Source organism: Lissotriton helveticus, chromosome 1_1, assembly GCF_964261635.1.
Source record: "Lissotriton helveticus chromosome 1_1, aLisHel1.1, whole genome shotgun sequence".
In the NCBI taxonomy this organism is placed as follows: Eukaryota; Metazoa; Chordata; class Amphibia; order Caudata; family Salamandridae; genus Lissotriton; species Lissotriton helveticus.
The window spans coordinates 1,252,470,513-1,252,492,379 of NC_136057.1; the positions used below are offsets into that span (position 1 = coordinate 1,252,470,513).

Below are 21,867 nucleotides of genomic sequence, written 5' to 3' on the forward strand. Positions count from 1 at the left end.
CCCAGTCCCAGGCCCAACAAGTCAACGCCGCCACTGCCCCAAACCCCGGACAGGAACACAGCAGGCTATACGATACCACTGCAGGGGAGCATCAGCCTCATTCGTCTAGCAAACCATCCGCAGTCCCAGGCGTGACATGGGGTGGCGCGGGGTCTCCAACCACCGACTCCTCCGACGTCCCCCCGTCCGTGCCACCCCGAGATCCCGACTCCACATCCGTCGCGGCGTCCAAGGTCCGGGAGATATCAGTGACCGCCCGGAGGGCCTCCCCGCGTTCCAGCTCAGTCTGTGACGCCGTAGGTGTACGAACCTTCGGTGGCCGTTTCTTGCGCCTCTTACCCCGTCTGGGTCTTGGCGGTGCCCGCCGCCGTTCCCCGGTCGCATGAGGTGCATCCGCGCCAGTCTTGTAGAGCTCCAGCCAGTCCCAAACGTCGTCGGGATTGTCATAGAAGGAAGATTTGCCATCGAGCATGATCCGTAGGCGGGCTGGGAACAGGAGAGAGTAGCGGATGCCCTCCTCCCGGAGCGCCTTCTTGACCGCCAGAAAGGTCGACCGCTGCCTCTGGACTTCCAAGGAGTAATCCGGATAGATAGAGACCTGGGCGTTGGCCACTCTATAGGGCCCCAGAGCTCGCGCCTTTTGCAGGATGAGGTCCCGGTCCCTGTAATGCAGCAGCCGCGCCACCACCGGACGGGGAGGTCGGCCCTCGGCCGGGGGACGAGCCGGCACGCGGTGAGCACGCTCTAGAGTGTAGAACGGCGAGAGCCCCTCCGGGACGACCACATCTCGCAGCCAGGCCTCCAGGTAGCCCAACATGTCGGTCCCCTCAATTTTCTCTGGCAGGCCTACCACACGAACGTTGTTGCGGCGGTTGCGCCCTTCCGCATCCTCCGCCCTCTGCTCCAGTACGTGTACCCTCTGTTGCAGTTCCCCCAGCAAGGCGTCCGCCGCTTTCGACGAAGGTTCCAGCTCAGCAATCCGGGTCTCGGTCTCCTTGACCCGGTCCGCCAACTTGCTGTGGTCAGCACGCAAGAGGCCCAGGCTCGTAGACACCTGCCCTATGTCATGATGCAGGGCCTCCCTGGTGTCCGCGATGGCCTTCAGGATCTGCTCCAGCTGGTTTTGCGGCAGCCCCGCCGCCGGGACGGTGTCCGGAGTGGGGCCCTGGTCGGCCGCCGGCCCCTCAGCGGCGTCAGGCGGGGGTTTTAGTGGGCGTTTCCCCATGGGGGTGGTTGCGTCTCGTCCCCGCAGCAACAGGGTCGGCGTCCCCACCTGCGTCCGACTCACCAGGCCGCAATCCACAGGGTCGGTCGTCGCGCTGCACTCCCCCTGGGTCCGCCGGCCCCCGTGACCAGCAGCTCTCCAACGGCTCCTTGATCCAACCTGTCGCCTCGCAGTCCACCAAGCACAAGGCGCCCCGTTAAGTGCACCGCGCCCCTAAGTCCGCAAGCAATGTACAGGTCACCAGTCCAAAATGGCGACAGGGGCGGTCCTTCTGGGTGCCACGGAAGCGGGGCCAGGGAGTGGCGCGCCCGGGCTCCAAGAAATAGTTCCCCCTGAGGGTCCCCGAAGTCAGGCTACTAGGCTCCACGGCGCCAGCAGGGCCCCTCGGCGGCCACAGGCCAGGGGTCAGCGCAAGATCCCCTCCACTCAGGACGGGGGCACAGGGTCCGGCCCTATCTCAATCCCGGAGCTCGAGGACTGCGGCTCCGCACTCCGCCAGGCCGCGCAGGGCTGGGCAGTACCCCAATCCCGCGCTCCACAACTTGCGCACAGTGGGGTCTCCCAAAGTCAGGCTGGCAGGGGTCAGTGCCAAGTAGATGCGACCCGGTGGGCCCAAGCACCGTCACACGCTCCTCATCCGGCCAGCAGCAAGCCCCCCCGGGCCGGGGCCGTAGCAGGACTCCCCACTCGTAGGCGCCCCCACCTTGCCTCCGCTGATATGCCGCAGGAAGGCAGTCCGAGCCCCGCCGCCGCAGCGAGCCCAAATGTCCGGGGCTCCGGGTCCTGTGGCAGTCGTCAGCCGGCCAAGCACCGCCTCGGGCCGGCCTCTGGACTACTCGAGGCCGGGGATGCGGCCGAGCGTCAAGGCCGCAAGATGGCCGGCGCCGCCCAGCAAACTCCGGGCGCGGCGCGGGCACCGCGCGGCCGGGGATCCGTCCCCTCCGTCTCCGGTCAGGCCCCCAGGCGTGCAGGAGGAGATGCGGGCCAACTCAGGGCTTCTAGGCCGCCAGGATCATCAGCGCCAGGATTACTGGGGAGGCCGCGGCGGAGCTCAGCGCTCACGCGTCCACCTCCATCGGCTGCCAAGCCACGCCCCTCGTGCTTGACTTACAATATACCTGTTGTCAGATATGATAGCTACTGTCATTCTAAGTATGCCTAGACATGTATTCTTGCGATTGCGCTAGTTGAACATCCCAACTGTCAGCCACTGTGATTTTAGTGGATATACTGTATGGTCAGTATGAGATACTCAGTGAAGGGTATGTGTCACTATGGCAGGTATTCCCATTATAGATGCTTGTTGAGATAATGGGGTGGGTTACCACTGAGATGGTGATAATGGGGAGGGCCCTTGCTCCAGGTTATGGTCAACCCACTGCATTTGGGGGCGAGATGATGTGCATACATGGGCGTGGTGGTACTAGACCCCCACCGCGGTAGGGGTGGGAAGGTTATACAATGTCACGAAGTAATTCCAACAGGTTATGTATATTTGTAAATTGATGTATAGTATTGAGTAGTGTGTGTGTAATAAATGTACTCTTCATTTTTATAAAGCAAAGTACAGACTGGACAATCAATTTTTGAGTGTTATTTCTGCGTACCTGTAAATGGTGTTAACTAGCCCACACCACTTCCCTGGTGTAAGCCTTAGACTGCTCTGCAATGCTACCCTCTGAGAGTCAAGCTCTACAATGGGGTATTTGGTTCCCAGTGAAGGACAAATGTAGACACATTGTTTGTGTAGGCCTCACAAATAATGCCTTGTTTTCCAACACAGCCCCATTGAAGGAGGGACCTCCTCCACCTCTTTATTTAAAGAAGTGCAATCTGATGCAGTCATCGCCCCAGTGTTCGACAGGCAGAGACAAAATCAGTATCTCCAAGCAAAATATTTCCAGCTAACTCCCCCATCTGCAGTAACCAGGAGTTAGTACAGAGAAGTGGCAGTTTCTTAGGTGGGCTTCTCTCCTGGTTTACTCGCCCTGATAAACCATAGCATATTTTGTTCTGAGTTTCGTATGAGCCTTAGACTTCATAGGTCCCCAAGTGGAAAGGCCAGTAACACCAACATATATACAGCCAACAAACCACACCCGGATGAAACAGGGTTCCTGAAGTAGCTAGGTGGTACCAATACTTAAACCCAACTCCTTATAAATGTCACTCCTATCTCCTGTGCACCTCTCCCCAGACAAATGTGCATTCAATAGTGCAGGCACCAACCATCTCAGCTCAGCCAGGATTTCATTTGCCATACAAAAGCCTCAGAGGGAATCAAGTAAAAAGTTCCTGCACCCAGTGTAGGGAAAATTCCAGCAAAGTTTCTTCAAAGTCTCAGCAAAACAGTACCGGCAACAAGGTTAAGGGCCACAACTACCCTGACCAAGGCGATGTGTCATGACTGTGCCACAAGAAGATTGAAATGCTGACAGGAGCCATCCAAGAAACACCAAAAATATATGCATTTTTGATCCCAACCTCCGTAAACAAATTGTTGTCCAGAGCTTTTCATTTTTGATTTCTGTTTTTGTATTATTAGAAAAGTAATTTAGGTTGCATATACAATGCTAATCCGGGCCGGATTTTTCAAGACGACATTTTCAAAAATGGCGCATGTGTTGCAGTGATGATTTAATATTTCAGGAACCATGATACCTCATTTTGGTGTCAAAACATAGGTTTTGGGGGCCAAGTAGTCTTATAGGGACAGAAAATACCTACTCAGAGCAACCCTTCTGCCGATTTCCAAAATGGTGGCTCTATAATTATGTGTTATAGCCATCATATTGGTAACTTATTTTAATATTGTTTTTGTTTCAGTTTTTCCGTTGATTCAAATTATTAAACATGAGCGAAACAGGTGGTAGCAGACGATCTTTACCGCCTGACAGTTTTGCTAACTACAAAACCTGAGGACTCTTTCAGCAAAGAAAATTGTGTCATACGCCAAACTAATCTGAAAGAAAAGTTAACATCAACTGCAACTGGACAGAAAACAGTTTGAGATGCTGCAGAAATACAGCAAGATGAAGTTCACAAACGATTGAAACTGGTGGGTGAAGAGTATTAAATATCATATCTTTGTAACAAGAAGTGCTACAAGTTGTATACAATGGAAAACAGTCTGGAAAATGTCATCAAACAATAGCAGAAACCAATGAATCACAACAAGAATCCAAGTATTCTGAGAAAGTGACAACAACCAAACCCAGTGCCCATCCACTTGGAAGATTGATGGCTACCCCTTGTCCACCTCCAACAACTGATCAGAAAGCAGAGGATCTTCAGTATGTTATCTGTGGTTTAGCCAGAATAAGAGCCAAAGGAATTGATGAAAAAGAACAAAGTACAGAGTATGTGAGTCTCAAAGGTCAAACACTTTTTTTTTTATCAGCAGCTAGTTTTTTCCAAGATTAAGTTTTCAACTGTGTAGCTGATCTAAACAGCAAGGTAAATGTATTTGAAGCAGATTTGTATGACCACCGAACTGCATGTGTGCATACATTCAAAACTATAGATTTACAATTAGCTCCCAGCAACAATGTAACCGCCAACCTTCAGTTAAGTTTGTACTCTCTGAAAAACAGAAATAAAGTTTTAAAGCCACTTGAGTGCTGGCTATTGGTTAACACTCTGTGACATCAGAGGAATAATGGCCAATATTAATGAAACTGTATTGATCCAAAATAATGAAATGAAGATTTTTCTGATGAAAATGTTCAATTACAGAATTTGTTTATGTCAGTCTAACAGAAAGAATGAGCCACATATGGTGTGAAAGAGGTGTGGCGCAGCGGCCTGGGCAACTGACTCCGGAACCGGGGGCTCACGGTTCGATACCCGGTGCCGACAGATCAGTCCAGCACCATGTGACTCTGGACAATAGCTTGCATAATCTTCCCGACGGCCCCCAGCACCTTGAGACCCTCGGGTAATTGTTTACATTTTACAAATACTGGACATTTATATTTACATTTCTCAGCTGATTTGACTCCTGAAGTTCTTGCTACCAAAATAAGATCCCAGGATGCAGTAAAATCAAAAGGAACCATTTTAAGAAACGTCCTGATAGATTTCGATTGAGTCTTCCCCACAGGCAGTATTGGTCTGTTCGTTAACTTATATATTTCAAAAGCCCTTTTTTTCACTCAGTAAACATAATGCCCAGATATGCGATTCCCGGAGGTTCACAGGATAGAAAACATCACAACTACAAACATCTCAAGTATTTATAGACACCTTCTCATACACATTTCTACTGTTCCCTTATGTGTTGACTTCCATTTGGTGCCTACTCAATATTTTGAAAAGTTCAATAAAGTACTTTGTCTCATCCTGGAGGCCACACAAACACCACATATGCTTTCTGTCAATAAATTGCCTAAACTATTTCCATGTACCAAAATCGTGCAGTAACCTCTTTTATCATCTTCTCATGCAATCAACCTTAGATCTTCTCATGCAATCAACCTTGGCCTTAGACCAGATAAAGACAAAATTACAACGCCCTCTCACGTTGTTAACTCTATGAGAGCAACAGTTGTTTCTGGCTGTAGACAGTCACATACTTGGAAAGCATTTCTAAAACAGTTATGGACATCTCAGATACTTCTAATGAGATGCAAGATATTTGAGTACAGATGCCCATTCATCAATATATCACAATTTTGACTTTGTCCAGTACGTGAGTATAATGGCCTTAGGAAATGCAGCCAGAGCTGATATGTTTGACAGGTGTCAAAAGAATCCATTCAATTTATAGAAACTGATAAGTAAGCAGTTTAGTTACCTGCCCCGTGCAGCTATTGCAGTCGATTCAGCGTTCGCAGGAGCACACGATGAGTCGACAATGCTTGAGCCATTCATCGTGTAGCAGAAACCGCAGTTTGGATCCAACATGCATCCATTACAGTAACTGAAATATAAAAAAAGGTCATATAAGGTCAAATATTGCAATCAGAAAGTCGAACACATACTCAGTGTAGGTAATTAGAAAAAGCATTGGCCATTGCTTAATTTGGGTCGGTGTTAGCCAGGGCTCTGCACAGGCACTTATTTCTTACACCACAATATTTTTGTGACATTCCTCCACATGGTGCTAGTGTATGTCTAATTCTAAACAAAGCCCATAAATGTCTTTAACAATTCAATACACATTTAAACAACATAGAAGCAACATAATACCAGTGCAAATACTATGGTTATCATTACCATAACAGCAAAGTTTTCAGCGTTTATTTATAGGTAAAGCGTTTATATTTATTTACAGATATTTCAAGCACTAAACAGTTTAGGGCAAGGGGGAGTTGTATCACAAAGAGCATCAAGAATACAGATCATTATTTTTAAAACGTCCTGCTGTGGGACCAAATGCTTTCAGAAAAAAGTTGATTTTTTTGTCTTTTTCAGAATTTCCGGAAATCTCTTGAAGCTTAATGAAGAAGGATTTGCAGAGGGTGAGGACCTGCCCCCTTACCATTTATATTCAGCAGGAAAAACAGCAAACAGTTGCTGGGAAGTCGCATTCGTTTTTGGCGATCAGGTCCACGTTACGACCTTGGATATGTTTATTGTGGTTCCCACATGCATTGCCATGTGGACTGTGCCCATGGTTGGAATTGTAGTCACAGTGTTGTCGCTAGGCAGTGTAGGGGTGATATGGTACGATCTGAGCTGGGAGCGATAAAGCAGGAGGTATGTGTTCAACCACATTGTTGAGAATGTTTGGGCTGGTGGCTTTGTGTTTATGGCATTGAACCAGGCTTGTCTTCTGACAGTCAAAGGTCATGCAACATGCTGAGGAATTGTCAACAGGAATAATGTAAGCCTAAAGAGGATTAGTAAATGGAAAATACTTTTTTTCCCTCTATCAGCTTGGCAGACAAATGGCAGGCCAAAATCCAATATGACCTTGAGATTTGGCAAGCTGTTGGCCAGACCATATGCTTGCAAAGAAGAGTACTTTGTTTACAAGCTTTAACATTGTATTTATGGGCTTACTTTGAAATAGTTAATGCGTTCAGTGTAATATGTTGATGAAAAACAACTTGTGCTGTAAAACGCAAGTTTTCAGATTCAAACCCAAAGAGGGTGATTAAGGGTACAATAAATTCACGTAATATTAAGTGAGGCTATCAAGCATGAATCAACTTTGCCAGCATCTGAAATGCAGTTGACACTGCATATTACAGTTGGGGTGCAGTCTGTATGACGTTTGGGTTTGATGTGATCCTACATAGGCGTATCTGGAGTGAATATGTCACACTTTCTCAAAGACAGACATTCCTGGTTCATTGATTCATAGGGATGAACGTTTTGAGGGCAAGTTTGCCCAGAAAAAAAAGCTCCTATTAAAAACTCAGCCTAACACTTTTAGCAAATGTGAAATGTTTTGTTAAATAATGAGTAAACACAAGTCACATGTTTTGCATTCTTAGGTGAAACTTACAAATGCAAAGAAATCCTGAAATTGCAATCAGTCACAGGTTCAAGATTTGCAGATTTCCCCATTCTACTTCCTTGTGTGGAACATTTATGAGCATTACAGATTCTCTGCTGTTGTAGGCTCGGGGTTAGGAGCAGGAGCATGAGTGCTCCCAAAGGAGTGGCCGGGGTGACCAGTAGGAATGCGGAGAGCATCCAGAGAGGAGTATGTATGTGGTCATTCAAAGCAGTCTTGAACTCCACACTTACCTCTAGGGTTAGAAATGCTTTTGTCTCTGGGCAAAGTGGATGTCCCAAACATCCTCAAATTTTAAGATATTTAGTGGAAGCACATGCAAAAGTAATTTATTCAGCCTCAGGACCATGTACGTACTATGGCAAATGCTTTTTAATAGGCAGGCTGCTCAAAAGAAAACCCATCCTGAGAAAAAAGCATTGAAGGAAGACTTAACTGAGGCTGTGTGCCTTAAAGAGTCCATATTAATGCACAGACTGATCTGCGAAATGCAAGCTAGGTAATAAGCCTCATGGTTCAGCGATAATCTCAAGAAGTCCAAGAAACTCTGCCGCTCCCTCGAAAAGGCTTGGAAAAAAGAGCCAACCACCAGCACCAAGGACGCCTTCAAAAACGCCACCCGCACTCACCACCAACTGATCCGAAAAGCCAAGAAAACAGCATTCAAGGATCGACTTGACAACAACGCCCACAACAGCAAGGAACTTTTCAACATCGTCAAGGAATTTTCCAATCCCTCGGCCAACTCCAACGACATCACCCCCTCTCAAACCCTCTGCGACTCCCTAGCCTCTTTCTTCCACAACAAGATTGCAGACATCCACAACAGCTTTGACAACCAACCCGGAAACCAACCCACCCTACCATCTGCTGACCATCTTCCCCCCGAGAACACCCTTAATGCCTGGAACCCAATCTCCACTGAGGACACCATCCGCCTGATGAATTCCATCCACTCAGGATCCCCCACAGACCCATGCCCTCACCACATCTTCAACAAAGCAGACTCCGTCATAGCACCGCACCTCCGAGACGTCATCAACTGCTCCTTCAACTCCGCCACCTTCCCTGAAGACTGGAAACACGCTGAACTCACCGCCCTTCTGAAAAAACCCACAGCTGACCCCACCGAACTCAAAAATTACCGCCCCATCTCGCTTCTTCCATTCCCGGCCAAAGTCATCGAGAAAGCCGTCAACAACCAGCTCGCCGCCTTCCTCGAAGCCAACAAATCCCTCGACCCCTCACAATCTGGCTTCCGAGCAAAACACAGCACTGAGACCGCCCTCATCGCAGCAACAGACGACATTCGAACTCTACTGGACAATGGAGACACAGTCGCCCTCATCCTCCTCGACCTCTCTGCAGCATTCGACACAGTCTGCCACAACACCCTTCTACAACGCCTCAATAACATCGGAATCCAAGGAAAAGCACTTGAATGGATCACCTCGTTCCTCACCGGAAGAACCCAGAGAGTCCGCCTTCCTCCATTCAAGTCCGAAGCCTCTGAAGTCATCTGCGGTGTACCTCAAGGATCATCACTCAGTCCCACCCTCTTCAACGTATACATGAGCCCCCTCGCGGCCATCGCACGCCAACACAACCTCAACATCATCTCTTACGCGGACGACACTCAACTGATCCTTTCTCTCACCAATGACCCCAGCACCGCCAAAACTAACCTACACGAAGGAATGAAAGAAGTTGCTGAATGGATGAAACACAGCCGTCTGAAACTGAACTCAGATAAAACAGAAGTCCTCATCCTAGGTACCTCCCCCTCCGCATGGGACGACTCTTGGTGGCCGGAAGCCCTCGGAAAAGCACCCATCCCGACGGACCACGCACGAAACCTTGGCGTCATCTTGGATTCCTCACTTTCAATGAACAGACAAGTCAGCGCCGTATCCTCTTCCTGCTTCAACATTCTTCGCATGCTCAGAAAAACATTTCGCTGGATCCCCTCCGAAACTAGGAAAACAGTCACCCACGCTCTGGTCACGAGCCGACTGGACTACGGAAACACCCTCTACGCGGGCACTACCGCAAAACTCCAGAAGAAACTCCAACGAATCCAAAACGCCTCAGCCAGGCTCATATTAGACATCCCACGCAACGAACACATCTCTGGTCACCTTAAAGACCTCCACTGGCTACCCGTCAATAAGAGGATCACTTTCCGACTGCTTACCCACGCACACAAATCACTCTACGACATCGGACCAGATTGCCTCAACTCACGATTGTCCTTCTACACCCCCTCCCGCCAACTACGTTCTTCCAACCAAGCCCTCGCCACTGTACCTCGCATCAACAAGACCACCATGGGAGGCAGATCCTTTTCATACCTAGCTGCTAAAACATGGAACTCACTCCCCGTTTACCTTCGCCTCACCCAGAACCACCTAGCGTTCAGAAAGCAACTTAAAACGTGGATATTTGACAAGTAATCCTCCTCCCCTTCCTAAGCGCCTTGAAACCCTCTGGGTATGTAGTGCGCTATACAAATTTTATGACTTGACTAATAAAGTTTAAAGGCAGGAAAACTTCAAGAAAAATAACACCGGTATAATCGTATGGAGCAAGCTTGCTGGAAAATACCATTCCAAGAGGATGCACATTTCAAAGAAGGAGAACAAAATTAATTTAAACATGTTGTCAATAACATAAATGCCTTAAGTTGGATTATAAGCACCCCCACTATTTTGGTGTGATAATGCGGATATAATAAAGTGTGGTACTTCCCTAGATTGGTATTGCCATTAGATTCTGAGCTGCTGCTATCGGAATACGACATAACATGCGATAATGGAACTTGCACAACTGATTTACTGCATGTTTTGCATACTCCTGATCTCATCAGCAAGTTATGTCTCCTTTCCGGTGCCAGAAGTTGGAATCTGAGGTATTTACCACACAGCATAGTATTGGTATTGTCCAAGCTCCCTGTTGGTTGGCTGGCTGTTTGCTTCCTATTGTTTAAATTGCCTAGTTGGAGCCACGATGCAACATCCCAGAGCAGCTAAGAGGGATGGAATGCCCATTGCTACCTTTTCCATTACTTCTCCCATGTCTCCTCCCAATACCTACATCATCATCATGCAGAACATCAGCAGCATGACTAATCCGACCAAAGGGTACAGAATCGATTCTCTTTTGAAGTGCCCTAAAGTCTAACTAGAATTCTTGCAAAAGTCCCATTCTACACAGGAAGAAGGTAACCGACTCCAGAAGAGCAGACATGATCAGGTGTTCAGTATTAATCATTCCACATTTGCTAGAGGAGTTTTCATCTGGATCTAGACAAGAGTTCCCTTTAGTGTCAACAGATCAACTGTGGCCCCAGAGGGCCACTGATAGATCTCATTCACCTTTCCCAAAGATGCAAACTGTATCAAATGGAGAATTATTGACACAACGGTTTTGTCATTAGATCCCGTCAACTGTTTGGAGAGTTTATAACCTGACCCAGCATTTCTACACTCCGATCCATGATCTATATGTAAAGGGAATAGGGTGGTCTGTGCGACTGTTCTTTGACCTCAGATCACACATCTGGGGCAAGATAGCTCAGATAATAGCTCATTGATCATGGACATTGGTTGGGGTAGTCCTCATTCGCCCATTCAACATGGCATCTCCTGGCCCTGATGCAAGTGGATAGCGCCGTCAGGGAAACTCTAACTTCTTGACTGACAGAATTCTTTGATCAGACTGCGGATCCCGCATCTATCTAACTAGAGCCCTGGAATGGGAGGTGAAGAAGGCGGTGGACAGGGAGCTTTGTATTCAGGCATTGGTGGATGGTCGTACATTACTGGAAAGAGAATTTCTCCAAGTGGGTAGTTCTTATATAGAAACTTAACTCTGAGGTGAGACTGACCCTACTGCCAGAGTACACTTAAGCAAGCTTCACAAAGAGGAAGCTACCTTGAGTGACAATTTGCATTGCCTTGGTTGGGCATCATATACCGTCAGAACACATTCTGAGTCAGACAAGTTAGGCATATTTCTGGCCTGGATCCTCTCAAGGGGTACACAATGTCACTCCATTACTGCCTTTTCAATGAGATGGGAGATCTTGTCCATTCTTGACAGATCTGTCAAGTGTTGTTTCACTTCTATAGTCAACTATACAGAGCTACTTCTGATACACAGCCAGTCGCATCCCAAACTTTTCTTGATCAGAACTTCCCAAGATCATAGCTGACCTCCAAGAAGAGTCGGAATGCCCCATTAACCCCCAGGAATGAAAAGCAACCATTGAAAGTCATTGGTAAAACACTGGGCTTTGACGGCCTGCCCATCTAATTTTATGTCTTACCCTGCATGTCTGGCCTCTAAATTATCCTAGCCATACAATAGTTCTTGGAAACCAGGACACTGCCACCTTCGCAGAGGGAAGCTACATTAGTGTGAATTTGGAAGCGCAATAAAGATCCAATAAATACGGCGTCAAATAGGCCAATAACATTATTATATACCACAGAGAAAATATTTAGCAAGGTCTTCTCAGAGTTATCCCCCAACTGGTCCACTCAAACCAAAATTGTTTTGTGGCAGGAAGAACAATTTCTCATAACATCAAGAGACTATATTGCATAATGGATGTAGCCCCAGGGCGTTGGCCATATTTTGCTACCCTAGTTCATGCAAAAAGGGTTTGATACGCTCAATTGGAATGACCTCTTTGAAGTACTTCGTAAGTTCGGGTTTGGAATAGTGCATCTGTTATACACTGACCCAGTGGCCAGAGTCAGAATTGAATCATACATAGCTGACTCAATTACGAATGGCAAGGAGTCCCCAGGCAGGGCTGCCCGCTCCACCCCTTCTTTATTCTCTAGCTATGGAGTTATTTGTGACCAAAATGAAACCAGAGGGCTGCGACTGAGGCATTGCCCTCCTTGATGGCATTCAGGTGATCTCCATATATGGGGACTATATCCTCATTTATGTTAAAGACACTTGCAAAGGGTTGGGAACTACAGAACTAATTTTGGAGGAATTTTGAGAAGCCTCTGGCCCATTGGTTAATAAGGGCAAATCATATCTTTTCCCTCTATGATGAGTGCCCTACCCACCTCCCACTAATCACCACATTGAGTAGTGATCAAGTAAAGTGTGAAGGAACCACAATCAGATGCCTGGGTATTAATATTTTTCATGCAAATAAAGATTTACACAATGGCAATCTGATGAAAACTGTGAACTCCCTGAAGAAGCAGGTTACCGTCAGGAGATCGCTCCCACTTTTGACCATGGGATGCATTGCTATTTCAATAACGGTAATGCGGTTGAGGCTCATGCACTATTCTACCAATCTCCCTTTATTACTCACCTAAGGGCCTTATTATGACGCAAGTCCACCCAACACCGTATCAGTATACGAACCGGCCGACCATTGGTTGACGGTTCCGCTTCCCTAATTACAATGTGATCGCACATGGGGCGGTCGAAAAACTCCCTTTTCCCTATGGGAACTTGTGCTGCAGTCATAAACAGGCAGTAGCACAAGCTCCCATGGAGAAATGGGAGTTTGTGTGAACCTCTGCACCATGTGAGGTGCCTGCCACATGGTGCAGGGATTCTCAGGTGGGGCCCTTGGCCCCAAACTGAAGGCCACAGGGTGAAGGAGACCCTGCCCCCAAAGTCACTTTCCAACAGGCTTTCCATGTCAGAAACCCCAGTATGGAAAGCCAGTTGGAAAACAACATTGTAATCCCTAAAGTGGAAACGCCGTCCATAGGGATTACGTTGCGGTCTCAGACTGGCCGGCGGGCTCCTTGAGATCATCGGAATCCAGCCGGGATGACCGGCCGGTGTCAGTTTCGACTGCCTGCATCGTAATGCTGTTGGAGGCTTTCAGTGTCTCATCATAATCGGGCCCTTAGTGTTTTTTCGGTGATTTAGATGACTTAGTGGGGATTTGGTGTGGTCAAATCAATGTCGCAAAGTGGCCCTGTCCATACTGAGACTCTTGGTAGATCATGGGGCCTTTGGACTTCCTCACTTGAAGGCCTATTACTTGGCGGCCCAACTGAGGGCTGTTCAGGTGTTGGGTTGGAGCAGCGCTGGAGGAAATTGGGGTGAGTACTACGCATCTGAGCCTAACTATAATATATATGTATAATCTGGTACTCTCTATTTTTCGGCTGATCCGAGGACTGCCCCGAATGGTTGAAATAACAATAAGTTGCCTTGCCAGTCTCTGGTTACTCACAAAATGTAAGACCCCTTTTGCCCAAAATATTCTGCTGCTGGGTCTCTTGGGCCAGACTTCTTTCCTTGACAACCAAAAGCTCACACACTGCATGATAGCTAGTCTAGAAATGGTAGGGTATTTATTCCAAGTTAAGTGATTGCAATCCTTCCAGGCTTTATGAGATTGTTAACCACTTCTTGCGGGGCAATTTCTACTATATGTCATAACTACACACATACTGTGCACCAAATGCGCGACAGTAGAGAAAGAATCTGACATTTACCAGCTGTCGCATTCACTATATTTGTTACGCATCAGCAGACACTGTGTGGGCTCGCTATATAAACCACAATGCTCTAATCTCCAATCACCATTTCAGCAGCCGAGCGATACCTGGGAGACAGAATTTAGGAGAGTGATGCATGAGAAGGAGTGGGCGAGGGCACTTTCATATCCACACATGGTATCACGTAATGCCTGGATTAAGCTGATCCAATTCTTTATATTTCATAGAGCTTATCTCTCCCATGCCTGGATTAATAGATTTTTTCCGGGGACATCTGCCTCCTGCCCAAGTTACAAGGTGACTTCGGCTGATATTTTCCCTATGACGTGGGGTTGCCCATGTTTGCCGCTTTACTGCGACCACATCTTTCGAGCTTTTGCCACATGCATGGGCATACCCCTCTAGCGAGACCTGTGCATTGGGGGTATTCAGACATCCTGAAAAAAGTAAGGGCGCTTTTCAGATACGTAACTTGGGGTTCCTCCTGTCCAAGAGAGCAGTCACAAGCAGATGGAAAGCATTGGAGCCTCCCTCAGTAGAATCATGGTGTGCTCTAGTCCCGCTCTGGACCCAGGCTGAGAACAAGGCCCTACATAGGGAACATAGTGGATGCTATGTAAACATCCAGTAGCAGAAGACTGGGACGAGCACTGGCGACCTGGAGCGCTGACGCCAGAGATGGTACATTACCCCTCAGAGGGGGTGAAGACACCCCCTTACTTCCAAGCTCCCTCATGTGACTGTGTACTCTATATCGACATCCATTAAAAGTCAGTTGATAAGTACATTTGACCAGCCGCGGCCTGTCCAGGTAAGAGCGGTGGGGCCATGTGGGGGGTATTTCGACAGACGATGACGAGGGAAAAATAAATAAATAATTAATTTTTCCTTGTCACCGTCCTTTGTTGAGCAGGACTTGCACACTTTTAAATTAGGACTTTTTCTAGGATAAAAGGTACAAGCTGATTCCAGAGCCCAATGCTTGCTCTTTTAGATATCAGTCAAGCCGCAAACTTGAAGCTGTTCGTACATTTTATTATGCCCTATGAATCAGTTATACTGCCATTTACAAGGCACCCTAGTATACTTTTATTCTGTATTCAAATCCTGTAATATTTTTTATGTGCTTAAAGTTTCAAAGCGTAACAAAAACTGTTTTAAAAGAAATGAGGTAAATTAATAGACTAGATAATGGCTCCAATGATATGCTAGCCTGCCCCTTTAAAGAACTCCTGTGGTGCTCACTTCTCCGTTTGAGCCTGTACATGAGAGCAGAAACAGGAACCTCTACTGACTGAAGATACTCTACTTGGACCACTGTTCTAATATTGATCTGAATCCCTGCTTGCAAGAACATTTTTCGTGAACGTGGAAAATGGTTCCCTGAGCAGTCTCCCAAGGATATTAAAGTGTACTTTGTTATGTCCAGATCTTCAATCATAAGCAGGAATCATTCTGGTTAAGTATAGGTTCTTTATTAAGAAACCTTCACAGCAAGCACGAAGCAACGTCAGCTCAGTACAGGAACCAGGCAGTAACTGTCTAAGCTAGAACACTAAGCAAGGAACCTAGAGAGAACATTCTAAGCTATAGAGAATGAAGAGAGAGAGAGTATACAGACAGAACCATAGATACCACATACGTTTGCTGTTGGAGTCCAGCAACCATCTTTAAATCCCATGTCTTGTGCCTGAAAGAACTTGGACCAGGATGGTTGCTGACAAGAGAAAGCATGGTCCTACTGGAAAAAATGCCAGTTAAATGCTGAAGTAATGGAGGTGCAAGTGTCCGAGATTGTTGTGTTCCTTTCACTTGCAGTAAGCCTAACGTTGACTGTATTGACTCCAAAAAACAGACACGAAAAAAGGAGAACTAAAAATTACTTGGGAAGTTACCTACGACCTAAATTTCTCATTTTGTAGGTAATACTGAAATTGTTTCACTTTTCTGCAGGTTTTCTATTTCTTCCTGTAGGGAATCAACAGAGGATGGAGAGTTTGAAACATGTTGTGGGCAGATCATGGAGGCATTCTCCTTTAAGCAGACCGGCCTTTGGAGGCTTTGGTGCCATTACTAACAAAGATACTAAAGTTTAAGAAGCAGGACTTTCAGGTCATGGCAGACAGTGGCACTATTAACCAACTTAAGAAAATGGATGCTGCCCGGCAACTTTTTGTGATGCATTGGCTGCCCGCTTGCCGCAGAGTTTGCACAGTAACGGCTGCTACCGAATAGGGATGATGGGGAGGGGGAGGAACATGGGGAGGGGGAGGGACAGAGGGAGGGAGAGGGAAATAAAAATACATTTAAAAAAAGCACTTTCCTATACCGCCGGACATCGTGTCTTCTTCCTCCGTCCTCTTTCCGCAGAAAGCATACAGCCTCCCAGAATCCCCTGACCAATCACAACGCTGCCTTAGCAGCATTGTGATTGTTCTGAGTGCTGTGGTTCAGTGCTCAGACAGGGAGGCTGTGCATGTTCTCCAAGCAGGCTATAATATTGACTGGCCCGAGACGTCCGGCCAAACCATCAGGCACTCTTTAGGTGCTGCTACCACTCCTCACCACTCTTTCCCCTGTGACGTGGGGAGCTCTTCCCACCCCCCTGGCTTCAGCTGCAAGCTGAATACAGAAAACAAAATGATAACAACGGACGATATTATCATTTTATTTTTTATATTCAGCTTGCAGTTTAAGCAGTGGGGCGACACTCCTCCGCCTTAGTGGAGGAGCCGCCACTGAGTTTGCACACTATCTTGTTCCTTACCTTTGCAGTTTTCCTCCTGTTCAATTCTGACCTCCGCCTGCTTTCCTGAATTAACTCTTGGACTTTGATTTGGCTTTGTCATATTGCTGTGCTTCCTTTTGCCCTGTTTCCTTTCGCTTGCAGTGATCCATTTGCTTTCTCACCGGCTGTCTTACCGGTTTCCTCCAGTTCACCTAATGTACTTTGCAGCCCACCATTTGAAACTGGTAATTGGTTGTGGCGTTATCTCATCATAGCAAGTTCCTTATGCTAACAATCGTTACTAAAGTATTATGTGCTCTTTTCCGGCATATAGAGACAATCCCTTATCAGAGTATATTGGTTATTACTCAGATACCAAGACATTTCCTAAGAAGTTTTGGATTCTTTTTAATGACTCACCAGTATCCTGTTTGCTTTATGATATTTTCGCTGCATTTAACTTTTTACACTTTTATCCGCCCAGCTAAATGAAGGAAAATGCTGCGTATTATGATGAATGTGCTGCCCTCAGGGCAGCTGCGAACTCATGCTGCCCCGAGGGCAGCGCATTCATGTGAAAAGGAGCAGCTGCTTTGAAGCCGCTCCGTGTTTTCACAGTGCAGGCGGCAACCCGCCTCCACTATGAAGGGGAATCCCTTTCCCCCGCAAGAGGGCTGCTCTCCAAGGGTGTAACACAGGCCTCCTCAGCACTGTACTCAGGCCTGACAGCTCCACATTAAGGGGTCGATTATGATGGAGGATTTTCCGCATCCTCTGGGCCGGCGGAAGCCACCGCCGGCCCGGAGGATGCGGAAAATTCTCTGCGGACCCACCAAAGACCCACCGCCACATTAGGATGGCTGGTGGGTCCTGGTTTCCGACCGCAGCTTTTCCGCCGCGGTTGGCTTACAACCGCGGCGGAAAAGCTCTAATATGGGGACGGTGTCTCTCAGACACCGTCAACCATATTAGGATGGGCTGTGCAAAATGCTTTTCCGCGGCGGGTTGTCCGCAGTGGAAAAGCATGTGTAACTTCACTGCGGGGGTCCGTTGCGGGCCCCCTGGGTGAAGGGTGGGTGGGGGGTGCACATGGGGGGTACCTATGGTACCCCCCTGCATTTGTATGCAGAAATCGGCAGGCACCGCACGGTGCCTGCCGCTTTCTGCATACAAATGCAATGTATGCATTTTTACCATTGCGGCGGATGCAGCTTGAATCTGCACCCGCCGCAATGGTAAAAATAGAGGATGTGACCGCCAGGGTGGCGGTCACATCCTAATTGCACAGGAGGGAACTCCGCAGGGCATGCGGAGGTTCCCTCCTACTCTATGGTGGCGGACGGACTCAGGTCCGTCCGCCATCATAATCGGCCCCCTAATCCGGAGCGGGGGTCCCTCTGTGTACCTTGCAGGGGGGCCCCTTCAATTTTTGTTATGCCACTGCTGCTCTCAGGGGGCGCGCTGACAGCACCACCTTTTAGATCGTGCACTGTCAGTGAGGCTCCTGAGAGCTTCTTTGCCTCTACACCTGTGTCTGTAATACGGCATGGGCGCAGAGGCAAAGGGAGTCGCTCAATTGCATGGGGCATGCCCTAATGTATCTACACATGTTAAAATAATTTTTTGTTTAGTCACGCAGGTGCTCGGTCACAGTTTACAGCAAGACTGACCTCTCTCCCTTCTGCATTGCTATCTGTATCTCTTTATCCCCTTTACCATACTCCTATAGGACTGACTTAGAAATGTTATCACCCAAGTTTCAAAATATATTGGGGAGGAGTATTTAATAGTGATCTCTCATGTTTATATGTACTTCCCAAGATAAGGCTTCAACAGAAGAATGATGATGTTTTATGCCTGCTGTACGATATAAACATAATGTAATGGGGCTGGATTACAAAACATTTTTGACTGGCGCTATTTTATGTCCTTGGTGGTAAATTAAAGCAATGATCTCTCTAAACACCTCTAACCCTGTATTATGCAAATAAGATTCTGGAGGAGGTAATATGTGACAGGATCGTTTGTACACATTTTCTGTGTTTTAATTTATTGAGGCGCTGAAAGTACACTGCGTTTTCTGGTGCAGTGGCTTTGTGCTGCATTATTGCAATATTATTTTGCTGTATTGTAGTTGTTGTATGGCTATCTGTTTTGGCTATTTAATTTTGTTGTGCCCTGTTATTTCTAATAGTGTTGTTACATTGCTTTGTGTATGGTATTGTATTATGTTCTGTTGCTTACTTTAGATATGTCAACAAATGCGGCTACTTGTCCAGATAATGGAAGCATATGCTTTAAAAAAAACTTCTGTGACAAGCGGATAGCGTTGCTTAGGGAAGCAGGTGACTTCGGCGGAGCACATTTTGCATCCTTATGTGTGAGTCAAGCTTGTACACACACGAAGACACAGATTGTGAATGCAAACTGGCCCTGGCAATTGAGGTGGACCGGCCGGGAAGGGGGGCGAGGTGCGAGTGGAAAACACTGCAGCTGCTTTTGTTACAGGGGGACGATCAGGCGGGCAACTAGAGCCAAATTTCTGGGGGGCTGAAAATTTTTCGGGGGGGGGGGGGGCTAATTCTTCCAACCACGGACAAAGTGGCTGTGAGAAGGGGTGGCCACACAACAAAAGCCTCATTTACAACTAAATGGTCTTTTAAAGACCTGTTAAGTACTCGGGTGCAGCTGCAATTACATGCTCGCCAGCCCGCGAACCTGTGTCAGCCTGGGCTGACAGGCACGACGGGGGGGCCGAAGCCCCGTGAGCCCAATGGTAGTTGCGCGCCTGGGGACGATAGGGCAGCTATGCTGCAAAACCAGTCACCCGGTAACAAAAACAGCCCCCTCAGGGGTCCAAAACAGGCCACCACCCTGGCGGTGCCCAAGGGAAACGGCCCTGCACACAACACACGTTCCTATTTATAGTCAGATTGTCTATGAGGTGCATGACGTACTTTCCCTTTCATATTCAGTGACAATCTATTTATACAAAGCATTTAGAAGTTACCCCACCTAGGGAGCGAATCTGTTTCATGGTTGGCTTGCATTTAAAAAGACCAGATGTGAAAAGAGCAAGAAATGCTTCAGAAAAGGCAAACACGTGGTCTAGGCTATTTAAGTAGCACAACATATTATGCTTAATTATGAGAAAAGCAGATAAATATGCTTAGGCAACAGGAAATGTGAAAGAAAACATTATCCTGCACTAATGAATATTTCCTGCTGGCAGTAGAAGGATGCTTGGCAAAAACATGCCCTTGTAATTATCCACTATAAAGGAAAGGAAACTCAATTGTATTCATTAAATTGAACTTCAGATTAGATCTTCGCTGCAGCTATTTATTCAAAGGGAAAGTTATATCTTGCTTGAAAGCATTATGTACATATCACCCCGACCTATAGAAGAATACACGTATTTGGAATAGGAAACACAAAAGCAAGATCAATAATATCTCCAATAGATGATGTTTTCTTAACAAGTTGTGGAATAATTATATATAATCATTTCAAAAGTCTCAATCCCAGAGTTTATGCAATAACCATATTTTTATTGATGGCATAACTATAGGTCATAAAAACGATGGGCCCTGTTTACAAATTGCATTTTGTAGTACCTTTAGTAGTTCTACAAAAGTACTACCAAAGTGCCGCAAAGTGCTAGTCACAAAATTAGGAGTGTAATCTCCACCTTTCCTAACTTTTCTATGGGACTATCCTCTTGCATGTAAGTTTATCACTTTGGGCCTAATAACAACTATAACAGTAACAGTCCAGCAACTGCCGCACTGGGGACTGCCATGAGACCGCCGGCACGCCTGGATCAAGGATCCCACTTTGCTGGTAGTCTTCAACCCAGCAGAAATATGCTGGCTGTGCCGCAGCCGGCACAGCTTAGCATATTCCGATTTGCCAGTTCACTGCCCTCTTTATGGCATTGAGCTCACCTTGAAAAGGGTGGCAGAATGGCAAGAAAGGGGGGCCAAACTGGATCCCCTGACGAATTTGGGCCTGGGGTGCATGTGGGGGGCACATGCAGTGCCCCCCTCGATTTGCAACCCCAGTTCCTGCACAGTGCGGAATCTATGCCACACCATGCAGGATAGTGCAGTTGGCACTCTGAGAGTGGCGGTCTGCCTGTTAGGCTCTTTTATGAGCCTGACAGAACACTGCTCTCAGACTACCACAGAACCGCCCATCAGACAAGGAAATAACTCCTGATCTGGTGGGCGGTCTCACCACAGGCTTGGCGGTCCCCCAGCATAGGGTGTGTTGCACCATCCGCTTTAGTGCCACCAAACGCATGTTCAGGTCCTGAGTATTAAATGTGGGAGGAGCAAGTGGAGTGGTTGAAAAGTAGGACACACTTACTGCAAAATAGATGGAGTTTAAGGAGGAGTAAGGAGGGGTTAATAGAGTGCTATGGAGGGGCGTAGGGAGTTGTGCGCACCAACCACCAAAAGAGTAGGCCCATTCATATTCTCGATCTGCACTTTTAAAGTTAATGCAGGGAAATATAACCAAACAGTTGTAGATGCACACCAATTCAGAGCTGTCCATAGCCAACCACAGGTACTATAATTCTTAAAATGTCAAATACATTAAATTTAATGTTAACACAATTATCTAAAACATATTTTCATTTTGGTTTAACCTTTTTTAATGACATGTTTTTAATGAAGAAATAGAACATTTTCAATTAATTGTATACACCATTTTTATGATTAATAATGCATAATAAAAAGATATGTTTTGTTACTGCAGGTGGGTAATTATTTTCCATTTAAACTACAGGAAAATAATTTTAATTTAATACACTTAAAATAAATACATTTAAAATGTAAATTAAAGCATATCATGCTGTAAGAACGGAAAGCTGCAGGCCCTGACGGGCTTCCAGCAGAGATCTATAGACTAATGAGTGACAAGATCGTACCCACCTTGACGACGCTCT

At 46.9% G+C, this 21,867-nt stretch overlaps 1 protein-coding gene across 1 annotated transcript in view; it reads right to left on the minus strand.

Annotated features, from left to right (window-relative positions):
- Positions 1-21,867, minus strand: part of SLC2A13 (solute carrier family 2 member 13) — a 1,480,845-nt gene that overhangs the window by 229,990 nt on the left and 1,228,988 nt on the right. The window contains exon 7 of the mRNA XM_078680010.1: positions 6,021-6,146. Coding sequence (XP_078536136.1) covers positions 6,021-6,146 — 126 coding nt within the window. The remainder of the gene's footprint in view (positions 1-6,020; positions 6,147-21,867) is intronic.